Source organism: Sturnus vulgaris, chromosome 13 (genome assembly GCF_052056855.1).
Source record: "Sturnus vulgaris isolate bStuVul1 chromosome 13, bStuVul1.hap1, whole genome shotgun sequence".
In the NCBI taxonomy this organism is placed as follows: Eukaryota; Metazoa; Chordata; class Aves; order Passeriformes; family Sturnidae; genus Sturnus; species Sturnus vulgaris.
Window position 1 is genome coordinate 8088826 of NC_142255.1, and position 15780 is coordinate 8104605.

General features: G+C 36.8%; 1 protein-coding gene across 1 annotated transcript in view; it reads right to left on the bottom strand.

Annotated features, from left to right (window-relative positions):
- UNC13C (unc-13 homolog C) overlaps positions 1-15780 on the bottom strand; it is a 123258-nt gene that overhangs the window by 41068 nt on the left and 66410 nt on the right. Inside the window, exons 17-18 of the mRNA XM_088172513.1 lie at positions 12814-12947; positions 7240-7325 (exon numbers count right to left, since the gene is read on the bottom strand). Coding sequence (XP_088028639.1) covers positions 7240-7325; positions 12814-12947 — 220 coding nt within the window. The remainder of the gene's footprint in view (positions 1-7239; positions 7326-12813; positions 12948-15780) is intronic.

Sequence of the window (15780 nt, forward strand, 5' to 3'; positions counted from 1 at the left end):
GATGAAATTATGTCTTTGGATACACATGGCTGCTATTGAATACAAAAAGGAAATAAGCACTTGCTTCCACTGAGTGAAATAACCTGAACTGTGCTTTTTTCACTGTTGGTGGAATGCTTGCTTTGTATATTTATTGGCCATGAAATGCATAAGGAAATGGAAGCTATGAATGAAGCAGACGAAATAGTCCATCCTATCTGATATGAGAGCTATTATGATAATTAAAGCCTGGGTTCTGAAGAATATGATTGAAATTTCAAATACTTCATACTGACATTTCAACATCTATTCAAAGTAATAAAAAAAGAAAGTAATGAAAGTAATAAATGTAATAAAAGAAGAAAAGCAATGCTAATATAGGAATTCAATTTAATATTGATTAAACTTTCTTAAAACTCTAATATGTATAAAAATTGCAAAGCAAAGAGAGAATATATGCCCCATCTTTGGAAGTGCTCAAGACAGTTTGGACTGGGCCCTGAGTAACCTGCTCTAGTGGGTGGCATCCCTGCCCATGGCATGGGGGAATGGAACTGGATGATCTTTAAGGTCCCCTTGAACACAAATCATTCCATATTTTTGTGATTTGATGGTATAATGATTGAATCTGGTACAGAAAACAGAATAAAGGTAACAAAGAGCACATCAATGGCACTGGAACTTAACTGCTGAATACTCAACTTTGTATCGTCAATGTAATTTTTGTGATAGTTGGTTTCTTCCATTTACTTATTCCTTAATTTAAAAAAAAGAGTATCTTTCCATGAAGACCTGAGTCTCTGCTTTTTGCCTCATCACTAGTATGCAAAGTGAGCATAAAACCTTATTTAATAAGCATGCTTGCATTTAACAAGCAATTAGTAGAATGGAGTACAAACCAGGAAGAATCTGGCAGGAAGATAAATGTGAGGCTGCAACATACTTGTGTTCTATCTGGCTCTGCCTGCAAAGGCAAAACCAGAGAGGTGTTCTCTAATTCTTACCCAGCAAATTGCACTTAAGGCTTATTAAAAGATAATGTGGAAACAAGCAGTTTTAACAGATTTATCCTATTCTCCTGGAGGGGAAGCAGTATCAAATGTTTAATTTCGAACTAATGCACTTGTCCATAAGAGGAAATTGACCTCAGATTCTATAGGAGAAAAAGACAAGTGAATCTCCATAAGTGGAACAGTCCTGAAAGCAAAAGACTGACTAAGAAAACAGAGACTAGAAGAAGAACAGCGACTGTGTGAGGAAAGCTTTAAGTAAAAATGGGCAAGATTAAAGAGAGAAGAGGTTGCTTGTTATTTTTAATTTTCTTTAACTCAAAAATGTATTCTAGTTGATAAAGAAAGCTATTTCTTTTCCAGAAAGCTGTTATGAGTTACTGTTTCTCAATGAAAGAAGTCTAAAGTATAAGGGGATTCACTGTGTGATTAGCTGACAGAATGCAGGCAGAGGTGCAGCACCTACATTCCACTGCTGCTGTGTGAGAATCATGCAGCTCCACTCTGACAGAGACAAGAAGAAACCCTTTGGTAAAATAAAAGATGAAAGTTTTCCCCAACCAGCAGATGCAGATCTGCACTAAACACTGCTGCTCCTTTAAGGGACTGTCTGAGGGGACAAAGTCACATATTTGCTTAGAAGTTTTGTTTGTTTGAGGCGTTTTTCTTTCTCAGCTATAAAATTAGTTCAGACAAAAGATAAAAGTCTAAATTTTGTAAAAACATGAGATGGAATAAAGTGGTATCATCTTAGTGGTAAAGAACTCTAATCAAGGACAAGAAAAAAGAAGCAGCAAAATATTCTTCTGGGTTGAGATCCCTACAAACTCTGGAGGAGGTCTTGCCTGCCCCTGCTGCTACAGGTCATATACAGCCCATCCAGCTGAACAGAACACTTCTCCCTTCAGCTCACTCATCTGTGGAAAGGGCAGGGCATGTGAGCTATAAATAACCCATAACTATTAATCAATGTAGGGTTCATTTACAGCACCATTTACACTCATAACCTATCCAGCAGGGTGGTACCAGTATAAGCTCACTAACAAAAAATTGCCTTTGTCACAATTTTTTTATAATAGGTGATTGCCTGAGTAAGAGCTAAGAAAATTGTTTAAGAGCAAGAGTAATAGTCATTGGTTAGAAAAAGAATAAATAAGGCCAGAGCTATCATTCTTAGATCTATAGGACAATATACACTGCTAGACTGAGTGACAAATTTAAGACTGAGCAATGAAGTCAGGCATACACTGATGCACTACATTTTTTCTAGTAAATCCGGCACCGTGAAGATACCTACAGTCAGACATAGAGAAGCTTGAGCTTATTAAGATTACTGTAGACTTGTACTGCAGTACTGCTCGTTGTTCTGATGCTGGTTCAATGTCTTAAATCCAAGAAAATGGGTTAGAGAACAAGGAAATTATAGATATAGCAGTCCCAGATGCAAGGTTGTGCCATACCAGAGATCTCGGAGGTAGTTCCAAGCAAGATGACACATTGCTACAGCACAATATGAAGCCATGAAGAAGTATTAACTCAGCCCCTGGGAGAAGATTTATCCACTTCATCTGTCTTAATTACTGGGTCTAATTAACTCCAACAAAATAGTGCCATTTGGCATGGTTATGGTGCTTTTTAGGCAAGCCTGGAGAGCTCTGCTTTGCCCTTGACAGGTGGATTCTCATACTCACAAAGCTCAGCCCCTCAGGATGTACAGAGTGCACCTGCTGTTACTAACATCCTTGTCTGTTAGGGTGAATAAAGAACATTTCTAACTCCCCTCTTCCTCTAATCATGGCAATATTCTGTCTTATCTGCCAAAGGAAGGTTTAACTCTAACTGTAATCTCCTTGATTTTGCCTTTACAGACTGTCTGGGTTGCCACAGAGGACTCTTAATTCCTCAGGTGTCTGAAAAGATAAGCATGGAATGCATTTGTTGAAAAGTGCCAATGCAGAAATGAGACTGACTAAAATAAAAAGGTTTTATATTTTGATAGCGATGACATCCTGCATTCTTGTGGATGCTACTATCTTCTTGTCCTGTACAAAACCTCAGACTCACCTTCCCTCACTGCTGTAGCCTCCCTATAAACCAAGACTCTATTCCATCTTGAGGGAAACTTTGCAAATTGTGAATTTGGAGTGAAAATAGACTTGAAATCTGCTACCAAATGGCATGGCCTTTCTCTGGGCAGCATCGGCCTTTTTGGCTTTTTTCTATGCTGTCTCTGTGCTCAGCATCAACTCCCAGACCTGCCTCTTCTCTTTCAAATCACTTTATCAGTTTCTGTTACAGAAGAACTATCTGTCAAAAACAGGAAAATAGTATTTTCTTAAGCACTGAAGACAACAGCAAACTTGAAAAGCAAACCTACATTAAATGCATAAAATGGTGGAAGGACTATCTTCCTCTCCTATTTTTAAAAGGCCTTCAGAATCTTAGCTCTGCAGAATGGAGACTGCTTATTGCTGTATTTACACCACAGTCAACTAATTCCTGGCCTGATTCTGGTCTTGACTTCTGGCCACTACCAGAATTAGATTATCATAATAACAGCAATTAGGATGTTCTCTTTCTAACAGTCTGGATAGTTTCAGCCATTTGATCTGACCTATTCAAAAGTTAGAGATATGAAAGATCTGAAAAAAGACATTTCTGAGGACAAAGATTTAAAAATAGATACTTTGCAATTGCATGTCTAATTTCAGCTTATTACTCTCTCATCATCTTTTAACCTTTGCATCTTCATACTTGTGAAGGAAAAGATTTTCTACTATATGAAGTCAGTAATAAATCATATGCACTGGTGAAATTCTCTCTGTTCTCATTTCTTTTCAGCATAAATATGGAATAATTGGGGGATCAGACAGTACAAAAATATTACTATCCTGTAAGATCAGATGTTAGTGTAAACTAAATGCCAAACAACAATCTATAATGTATCATGCAAACTACTGACACTTCATGCATAACCTGCAAAGAAGAAAAACACCCCAAAGAGACCAAATCTAATGAAGACAATTCTCAAAGAGAAACATATCTTTGTCATGCAAAATCTATACATGAAAATAATCCATTAGACCAGAAAAAAAGAAATATAACTGGTGTGAACTCAATTTGTTAAAGTTTGCCTAAAAACTTTAACACTATGCAAAGGTCAAACATTTTAATTAACTTAAATTGGAGCAAAATCTAGAATGACATTATGAATGCAATACCAGATTTTAGTACAGTTTCGTTTCCAAGGCATGCCAGCTTGGCACAGTGTAGCCCTGATCTTGGCAGCTGTGCAGACCTGAACTGTGCTTTGGGATGTCCTTTCCTCCCTCACCAAAAAAACAAGTTGTTCTCCCAATGCCAATTTACTGCCTTGGTACTCAGAGACATGGCTTTGCTCTTCTTTAGCCAAAGGCCACTGCCATGGCAGCTGCTGTCCCCTCTGACCTCTCCATGCCACAGCCGCAGCCTCCTTGCTGGAGTGTCCTAGCAAGGACCAAGGGAGAAGAGAAGGCAGAAGGTGTGTGGTGCCAGCTGATGCCCTTCACAGGGCTGCTGGGGTGTTCTACACATCCCCTGAGCAGATCCAGGAGGGATACAGCTGTACACAGACAGGAGAGAGCCTCAACAGCCATTCTGATCTGCACTCAGGAGAAAGGAAAAGGAATGGAAAGTGGATGCTCCAGTGTTTGCTGGAGTGTCTTCCTCTTCCCTGAATTTAAGCTGATGGATGTGGCTGGATGTATTTGTGAATACATAAAGTGGGTAAAACCAGAAACAGGATCTCGGATGAGCTAATCAAATTTTTTTTATCACATGAGAAATCCTTTTGCAAACAATGCTGGACCAGTTCATTGCTCCTTGATTGGATGCAGAAAGGAATCAACTTCGTACCGCACAAGATGCTGCTTCAGAAGATTAATACTAAATTGGAGTAGGGAAAGATTGCAATCACAGCCCTGGACACTAGGTATGAACAGATGGTAGCCTATGTTAATAACTTGGAAGGCGAGAGTGACATAGCAGAATGCAATGCATTTTAATGAACTCCATTAAGACCAGGAGGACCAACTGTGAACATATTTAAGAGCTTGCTTCTAATCTTATGGAATTTAAAGAAAAAAATATGATTGCCAGCAACACCTGAGTTAAACCCAGTTTGCAGAATATCTATGGAAAGAATCAATAATCCAAATCCCAGGAAAGCTGGGTAGAGGATCAACATACTGATCTATATTTTGTGACTAGATCCATTGAGGTTCCTGCTTAGGAATGAAATCGTAGAAGGTGAAATGGTGTACATTTATAATAATTTATACTAATCTAAAAATAATAACTTATACTAATCTCAATTTTCTTTAATTGTTATTTATATGCAGGAACTGTTTCACTAATGATTCTGGGAGCAGCTTAGAATTCCTAATGCCGACAATGGCATTTCCTCTCCTCAGAAAGTCAGTATCCACAGCAACACAGAAATGAGACCATATTCAGGGACTGGTCTGAAATATAAAAATTCAAATGCTTTCTACATCTCTCTCTGCAGAATAAGGATTAATAGTAACATTAATATTTATTTTAAAGTCCTGATTCAGTCCAAACATCCACACTTTATATATTGTATAATTAACTCTTTCTTATGAGCTTCTCGTTCTATTCTTTACAACCAAGAAACAAACCACAGCTTGATCTGATGCTGTCTTTTGAGTGACCAGTGTGCTCTAATGAACAAATAGTGAGTGACATTTTGTGAATTATTTTGTTGCAGTGCAGAATGTTTATGGTTGGATGGCTAAAGCACTACAAGCTCTGGGTGCTCAGGGATGTCTGTGTGCAGAGTATAACCACATCCCCAAGGTTATGAAGTCATGGAAATTGGTGGCTATTAGAAATCCTCAGTAATCTGTGCTATCTGTAAGGGAATCACAGCACTGAGTTACTGAACAGGAGTTTTCTGATAGCTGTTCCTGACTGACAGCCTCTCCAGATAGAAGGTTGTTTCACAGGGGAAACCAGGAATATACTTTAATATAAAACAGTGGCTTTCACTTGGTCACCATGTTTCTCAGCTCTTGGAAGCTTTTGCCTTCACTGATCACTCTTAAAGGATGATCTCCTGCCTGACATCTCTTCTCAAACTTGTACTTCTGATTCATTCTGACATGACTACAGAATAGGACTGTGAAACAATAGTTTGAATATCTCTTCTCCTACCCACATGTAAGATGTCTCATGTCTTCTGTTGTCATTGTACATATTTTAATTACCTTCCTTATTTTCTCCTCTTTTTCCTCTTCTGTGCTTACTATGGAAGTTTCACATTCAAATAACACAATTAACAAAATAAAGTAACACAACAGCAGATGAACAAAACAGTTCTTCCACCAATACCCATTCTAGCCACTCATCTTTTCTCTTTCTTTATCATCATGAAAATCTGCTATGTCATCAAAGCACCACCACACTGATATTATCACATTAGACATTCTTGAGAGAATAACATAGACGTGTACCTTCATGTATCTGGGTTTTAAAATCCTTTATGCCTGTTGAATTGCATTGTTTTTTTAATCTAATGTATGTTTTTTCTCACCCTTTTCAGACTTGCTCTGTAGTTAGTAGCAGACTTGACTAAAGACAATGGCAGTTTCATGCAGGTATTTTTACTTGGTTTGCTGCAATAACCACATTTTATTGTGTATTTGAAGCCATTAGTTGGAGACAATCTTCTATACAGAAAAAACCCACACATTTTAACAATGGTTAACCACAATATCTTAAGAGAGAAAATGAAACTGCATTTGATTTTGCTGGAACTAGAATGAATACATCCTGCTTTTGAACACAAAAAGATTTAATTATAAATATGTGCTTTCTCTATAATTTCATTCTGCAAACGTTCCTTATGGGCAAGTTAGCAATTTTCAGCTAGTGAGAAAAATTAGAGTGTCTACAATGCTCTCTAGCAAGCACATGTGTGTCTCTTTGGACACTGAATATTTTATCAGATCTAAGAAGCAGCATTTCAAGTCACAATTCTTTTGTGTTCTTCTTTCACAGATAACTTCATATATTCACAGTGCAATGATTTGATTACTTATAACCCTCTTTTTCACTAATTTACAAAGGATCTTAGACAAGTACACCAGACAGCTCTAATCACACACAGAAATCTGATGCCAGGTATTACTTGCAGTGGAAATCAGTCTTGGTGAACTCACTAGTGTAATTAATAGCTTGTTCTAATTACCTTCCAGAGCATATTTCATGTCCTGGGCAAACAGAGTCCACATGATTTCAGCACTGATTTTTCCCATGTTCAGCTCTTGAGGGAACCTGCAATCAATCACATTGCATCAGTTCACCTGCTGCTAGGAATGATGCTTACAGCAGCACAGCAAAAAGGCAAATATTTCCACAAAATAAATTCCCTAGTATGCACTTATCATATTTTATGTTTTGTAACAATTAAATAAACCATCCAACCTTCAAATAAAAGCTTCCCTTACATGACATGTTAAATCAAGAAACATTCATCTATCTTGCAGATGATTTCTCAACTTTGTATAAATCAGATGCCTTATGAAGAACATGAGACAGTTGGCTGGGAAGTTTAGCAGCTGCAGGTTTTCCTTAATTCCCTTGTGACACTGGAAAAAAGTGAAGCTGTCTGTGAAGCTGTAGTGGTTTATATACTCACAGAATCCAATTCACTGAAGACTTCCACTTTGACTGATGTATGGATAAAATAATAAAGAATATAACATGTAGTGAAATGCAGATTTTGATTCAAAATTTTAGTCTTGGTCTCATGCTTTGTGTCATCTTTGAGAAACGGTCCTTTTTAGATACTTTCTGCTGCTATCAATTAAGTATTTTTACACAATTTTTTCATAGATGCCAGCTACTTCTTATTCAATGCAAAAGAAAGGCCTTAATCTTTGAGTTACCATTTTCACTGCTAGCAACTAGCAAAAGCTGGCATTTTAGTGATCAACACCATGTTTTATGTCACAGCTTTTGTCTTAAAAAAAAGGCTTGTCTTTAATGCAGCTATGGAACTGACATTAATATGAGCCATTCTCAGGAAACAGAGGCAGAGCCAAGCAGGTCAGGCAAATGAAGAGCAAAAAGTAGAACACAGAATCTCCCAGTGGGGTAAAGCAGTTGTTTAAAGCCCAGGGGTGCAGTGAGAGCCACAAATACACCCACAGTTCACCAGGAATATATAAAAAAAGAGAATCTGTTAATGAGGAAATACACAGATCTGTGTGGCTTTTGTGTTGGAGTTATTACACTTCATACTAGCAGAGAATTGGATCCAAAGTATTTTGACCTTTTAGTAAAGCACCAATCAAATTCAGAAAATATTCTGTAATAATTGCTGAAAAAATGTAAGAATTTTTAAGGGTCTTGTTGACATAGAAAGAATGAGAATTATGTGCAACTTTAAAGTGGTAGCAGTATGATCTAAGTAATATATTCATTTTAGAGACCTATTTGACCCTGATCATATCTGCAAAGAAAAAGTATTTAAACAGCTGATTAGCTCTGCTGCTTTAATAGGAAGTAGTTGCTCCGTTTACTGAGCCCTCTACATGCTAATGACTGCTCAGTTAAAGAACTTCATATTAATTCTGTTAACACAAAATTAATTTCTGTTCAAAAGCTGAAATGTATTTCAGCTGTCTTAATTTCTTTACCTCCAGTCCACTCTGAGTTCTCTCTTCGCACCAGACTTGAACTTTGACAGTGTTGCTCTGAGGAAGTATTTAACAGTTGATTTAATATTGACACTGTCTTTTGTGCATATTGCAAGGCTGGCCATAAGGCAAGGCTGGGTCTGATAAAAATGCACTTGTTTGGTTAGTGATAAACAGATTTGTCCATGGATTTTAACTTGTGTGAGTACAGGCACACAAACTGCAATTATCAATGTTGTTTAAATTAGTTCAACACATCCCACCTGGCTTCAGTTAGGTGAAGTCTAAAACTGCTGACAGTTTTTATACTTCTGACAGACTGGTGGGCATTGCATAGCTGTCAGTCATGGGCATGAGGGAACTACCAGAGCTATCCTTGCAATTTACTATATATGAGAAGATGACATAGCTAATGCACAACAGAAGCACACGACACATTCCACACGCTAAAGATAAATGGTAACAGAAGCAGCTGTCTTATTAAAGGGAAGGGGTAATCAAAAGTTAAATACTAAAACGTCTGTATAACTATGGCATTTTGTATTATTTGTATTTTATCACCTTATTTTTTTCGTAAGAAAACTTTTTCAAACTACTTCAAATTTTGATCCCTAAGGAGCAAAATATTAGAGAAATTTCCCATGCAAATCTCTACACATTACATTTTCTAATCTTTTTAAAAGCCACGTATTTTTACATTTCTCAGTGAAGCAAAAGGACAAGCAGCAGAGTGCTCTGTCAATCATTTAGCTTGCTCTTGCTACAGTTATTTCTGACCCCCATTGGCCATAATTTACCCCATTTCTATGTAATTCTTGGAACTATATAAAATCTCAGTTTATCCAGAAGAGTTATGTTGCCCATACATGACCATATAAAAAAATAATAAATTGCATATAGAAGACAGCCACTTAGGTCTTGGGCAAGACAGATACTGTACATAATCGATATAACTAACCTGGTGTGTCAGTGTTTCATTGTTACATGGGAAGACACCCGGGGTATGGTGAAAGAATGAGAACAGCTTTGTTACACAGGATAATGTTCACAAGTTCAATGCAAGAAGTGATATTAACATGCTTCCACAGAATAAAGTGTAATTGATAATGAGGGCTATCACTGGTCAAGACACAAAACCTATCAGCCACACTTTCCATCATGAAGGAAACATTCTAAAGTTGGGCTGACACAGTCCAATTCACGATACAGTGTACTCTGATTTTTTCACTTCCTTCCGTAATTTTTTCTTCCACTGACCTATGTTTCATAACTCACTGACATGTAGGTTACAGTTATGATGTTTCTACACTATAAGTTACTACCCCCAATTTTTCAGTTATTAAACATCTTAGCTCCTGAAGCATGGGGGAATCTGCTCCTGCAGATTTCATGTATCAGTCCTTTCTGTAGTGTGTGGAACACAATGGGAACACAGAAAAAACAGGTCCTAATATTGCAATGATCTAAGGATCAGTAAAGAACAAATTTAAAAGTCCCACTAGAACTGTCTCGTTTCTTAAATTTATACTACAGTGACAACTTGATTGTTCTGAGTTTATGTGCAAAAAAACCAAAAAAAAAGCGCAGAGGCCTGAAGTTTAGATCTTATTACCAAAATACAGGAGCATATTTGAGTTGAAGATTTTGTTTTGGATTTGATGTTCCTTTTATTAGAATAAATATTTTATTTTGATAGCAATTTCTCACAGCACATACCATGCATATTTAGAAGTGCCAGGAAGCCCTGGATTAGCCTATGAATCAGGTTTCAAACACATTTTACATTGTTTAACTACTAGAATGAGGATTTTAATACCAGACCACATTTTCCCCTCAAATATGTCAAGTTTCTCATGTCGTGTAAGAACTGCAGGTTGCCCCCACACTCCCACCTGGTGGTCTGGTCTGCTCTGTCAGTGGCTGCAATGCTTGCTGAGGCCATCATGTCATGTTTCATCTGGAATTATAATCTGATAGAGTTCAAACCACTCCATGACAGCACAATTTTTGCCTCCAAGGTAGATATAAAAATAGGGTTTCCAAAACTGGTTGAGGAGTAGAATTCTGAACAATATTATACAATTGTTAAAACTTTTATCAGAATGCTCTACTGGGGATCTTCAGTTACCTCATTTCTAAAATAGGATTCAAATGGATGCAGGCCTGAATAGTCCACTGAGACTCTGCATGGCCATATATTTCTCATAAGGAGTCACATTTTTTTAGTATTCTTGTGTATTCAACTCACATTTCCCATTCATCCATTTTAACCCATTTTCTTTTCTGGGGGGAAGAGGCTGTCTTATTTTTTTCTCAACAGTTTTTACATGCTGGTTTTGTGTTAGGAGAAGCTTTAAAGAAAAAAAAAGTATCTAAAGCAACTCTGAACATTTTTTCAAGTGCTTTTCCTGCTACAACCCCTTCATCTTTTGCTTCTGATCTCTCCTACTTCTAAAAGACGTATTATTCCCTATGTTCACTCTTTCACTCACAAAACAACACCAAAAACGGGAGAGAAGTCAGACACATGAGCTCTCTCCCTTAATCTGTCCCAATTCCGTCCACTCCTGATTCTCTTTTCACATTTTACACAATCATTCATCTGTACTTTAGGGAACCTCCTAATCCCCTTAGAAGAACTCTGTTCCTTATGCCTTTACTTTCTCCCTTATATTTGTATAAAAATACAGCTAGAAAAGTTTTTAGGATAATCAACCTGCTATTACCCTTTTTAAATTTCAATGAAGAGACTGAAATGAATCACATATATGTATTTGTCTCAATTAGATATTTTACAATGACTCTATTATTTATACAGCCTGTCAGACAAAAGCCTGAGCTTTCATTAATGGAGAAACTCAACATTACATCATAAAAATGGAGTAAACAGGAAAAGTGTTTTCTTTCCTGAACAGGGTAAGAACTTATTCCATAAGGTGAGTGCAACAGACGACTGAAGAAAGAAATGCTTATTATCCAGGACTGAAACGATACTTTATTTATTTCAAGTAAAGGAAGGAGTCAGAAGTCTATGAAATATCTTTCAGCTTCTGGTTATCACCAGGCAGTTTCTTTGTCACTTTGACTGTGGGGCTATAAATAGAATGGTACCATTTACCAACAGACAAGCACAACTCAGTGTACAGAGTGCCTTCTAGTATTTACACTATTTTGGCTAAAAAACCCAGATTGCTCCTGCTCCACTTCAGAGCATTCAATCAAATGCACTTGCAGAAACTTCTATCAATTGTTTAGTCATAATACAGATATACTTTTCAATGTTAACTTTTGCTAAGTCATTACAGCCAGATTATGTCCAGATTTTTTGCAATCTCTCTGTAAAATGGCTCCAAAGAGCTAAGAGAGCTAAAACATTTCCCCAGGGCCTCATCACATCACTTTTCAATTAGTGCAAGGCCTGTTTCTCCAGCTGTAACATGTGAAACTCCTTTGCACTCTTTCTATATATTTCATGTTCAAACCCCAGCACTGCCTTCTTTTCCTGTGTTTATCAATTGTTTCTCTCCTTTCTACTCATGTATCACAATTAAGTTATTTGTCTTGTCTTGGTTACTGATGTAACCCTCCCTCATCTGCTATATCTTCAATTCTGAGAAGTCAAGTTCCATCTCCAGGATACTGCTCTCCACTTTATATATTTTCAGTCTGGCCAGCCAATTATAAATTCAGAGAGGGTCTTTTTGTGAAGTTCACTTTTTTTTACAATTACATGCCTAAAAATCATACTTAAAAGAGTTTCAGCATGATTAGAACACCATGTGTGCCACGATGCTCTCATACCATCAATACCATCACACGGAAAATTCCCTTCACTGAAATGTCATTGACATTTCTTTTCTATCCATTTATCTCACTTATAGAATATTTTGCTAAAGTTTTGAGATGACTCATATACCACCTATCTTTAATGTTCCTAAAGCAAAAGATTTTCTTTCCATTATCAGAGCACTAAATTTTTATCAAAATATGTCAGAGCTACATTCTGTATAAAAATCTCCTCCTAGATTCTTTTTAATACAACTTCTGATTCAGGTGTATTTCTTATCTTTATTTTAATAAATCCATGATTCTTAATTTTTGTGCAGAAAGTAATTACTTACTGGTTCAAGACTGGTGTATATGCTGTTTTATCTTCATCTATAATGGTGACCATTAGAGTAATCAGCTGTGCCCAGAAATCCAAATTCTTTGTTGTTGGTCCCTGTTCTTCTTTAGGAATTTCTTGTTTCTTACTCTGTTAAAACAAGATTGAATATATTTTTACTAGAGAAAATACTACGGGAGTTCCACCTATAGATTATTCCTTGACTGGGAAGAGTGACATATTAAGAATCTTTAGAAATTTTGGACCAAGACTGGCTAACCAACAGAGCAGAACATATGAAAAACTTTACTTGGCTATGCACAAATATAAAGAACCATAGTGCAAAGATTGTCATGTCAGCAAAGGAGATCAATAGAGACTTGGTTTTTAGTGCATGCTCACACTGTAATTAGACACATTATTAAATTCTTTGCTGTGCTGAGACTCAGCACAGGTAGAATCGCTTGTTGAGGCAGAACTTTTATACTCAACACAATAAAGACTGAAAAAAAATCAATGCTGAGGAGTGTTTAATGCTTTGTTTTAAATTATATGCTGAAGGTATTCAGCCTAACAGCTGCTTATGATGTATGGTCTAAATGAAGAAGCAGTTGACTTTTACTTTATTGAGAATTTTATATTCTTTAATTTCACTAAAATGTGCATTTACAGATAGACTTTGTCTCTACAGTCTTTATTTATGAGCTCTTAACCTACAATTTCCTAGGCAAAAATATTTTGCATTCTTTTGCTTGGCAGAAGGATCAGATTCCTTATCAACATCCAATAAATAACTTCATTGTAGGGACCTAAATATAAAAAGGAATATTTTTAATTTTGTATGAACACATACATGAGTAATTTCTGCCACACAGAGCTATGTCTGCACATGCTAGCTAGGTCTACACATGCTCTTCTACACTGCTGTGTGAGACTGAAAGGGGTCTCAGCTAGTTAGTCAGAAAATAAACTTGTCTATGATCCTGCAAGTTTAAACATATATTCCCTGTACGTCTCATTCCTAGTCCAACTATGACCACTTCAATCAACCTAGTGACTTTGTGAATATGCCTAACACTATATTAGAGTTGCAGTGAATTAATTAAATGTTATTTTAACCTCAATTAACTTTTCTCTATGAATAGCATTTAAAGTGGTAGAAAGGAAATTTCAACAACACCTATTTGAAACTCTCTTTGTGGCCACTGTGGAATATTTTAGACAAGTATTATTAATCACACTGCTAAATACTCAGTTGAACTACAAAGGGTACCACCTCAGTGTCTAAAGCAACAGAAATAAAGCTCAGAAGCAGGTGGGTCTGGTGTCACCAACAATTAACAACTGTGTATGCAAATGAGAGAGCTCTTCAAAACAGAAATGAACACTAGAGCATTAACGTCACTCACAAGGGCTTTCCCTGGTATACATTATATTTTGACTAAAAAGGTCTTGCTTCTATATCAAAGATGTATGTCCAATAGACCATTTTTTTTTCTCAGAAGCTTGTTAAATCTAATCAACTGAAAGACAGCTGTAGAAGCCAAAGACACCTCATACCTAGCTCATCATCTTACCCAAGAACTGTATTTCACAGCAAGTGACATATACAGCTGAGACTGCTTTTCATGGCTCTGGATGTGAAGCACAGAATGCAAAATTCTGTTCTTCAACACAGATAGCAAAAAGTAACTAATTTACAAAGTAATAGCTGCACAAGGAGGTCCTTCCTACAAAAATTATCTGGAAAAGAAATCTCTTTAAATCTCTACGACCTTTTCAAATGGCCCAGAGAAAGTATTTTTAAAAAAACCCACAAAGATGTAGTTTCATGCCCTGAAAAGAAAGTGCATACTCTGCCCATCCCTGGTTGTTATTTCCATTTTATCCTAAAATCTACCTAGTGTGTTAGAAATGCTCAGAATCTTTCAAGCTCTTTTTACCTTATTATTGTCAGCACTATTATTTGCTTTATGTACAGCAGATACCTTTGTAGAAGCATTATAGAATTAGGGAATACTCCAAGTTGGAAGGGGTCCACAAGGACCAGAGTCCAGCTCCTGGATTCCTGCACAGGGCAATGCCCAAAACCACACGGTGTGTTTGACAGCCCTTCCCCAGCTCTGACAGACTTGGTGCAGTGCTGTTGTAATGAGGTAAAACAGTGGTGGAAATTTGAATTCAATCTAGAATTTTTTTCACTCTTCTTATACCCATTTGAAAGAAACTGTCAGTGTAAAAGCATTAACTAAATAGCTGATATACCTCATTAGTGCCACGCTGGCACAAATACAATGAGAAGATGTAGGAGACCCTAAATACCACTTGTAATTGTAGAGGATGATAACAATGAGATTTAAAAAAAAAAAAATAACTGAAAAGGTCAAGAGGAACATAAATTCTTGATATAGAAAGATGACAAAATGATTAATTAAACTGATGCTATTAGTGGTTCTTAATTTTAAAATAAATTATTTTGTGAGGTTTCCTGTTTTCTTTTTTTTGTTTGATATAGCTCTGAACAAGCTCAAATCACAGACTGCCCTTCCAGTAACCAAGAGACCTTTCCAAACACTGATATGAAGGAAAGTTTGCCAATTAGCAGAATCACTTACTTTTCCACGAGCTTGTTCACATAGGAAAGGCTGTGTAAAATATCTTGACCTCCTGTAACATCACTTTGGATGGCAATGCTGCCCACATGCACAGCACCATGAAATGCCATAAGATGTCCTGTACTTAAAAGCCCAATAAGTGACTGGCCAAAGGCACAACAATGATATTCCTAAGGGGCTTCTGCTGGCAGATCAAACAAGCAATAAGAGCAGATGATACGTCACCAACAGGAGTCAGATTAATTGATTTGGGTACTTCTTGTCTTTAGGATCACCCTAGAGTGGTAGCAAACCCCTTATGAGAAAAGGGTCATTAAAGAGAACTCATATTATTCACTTAAGAGTCACAGATACAGTAAGTGCTGGAG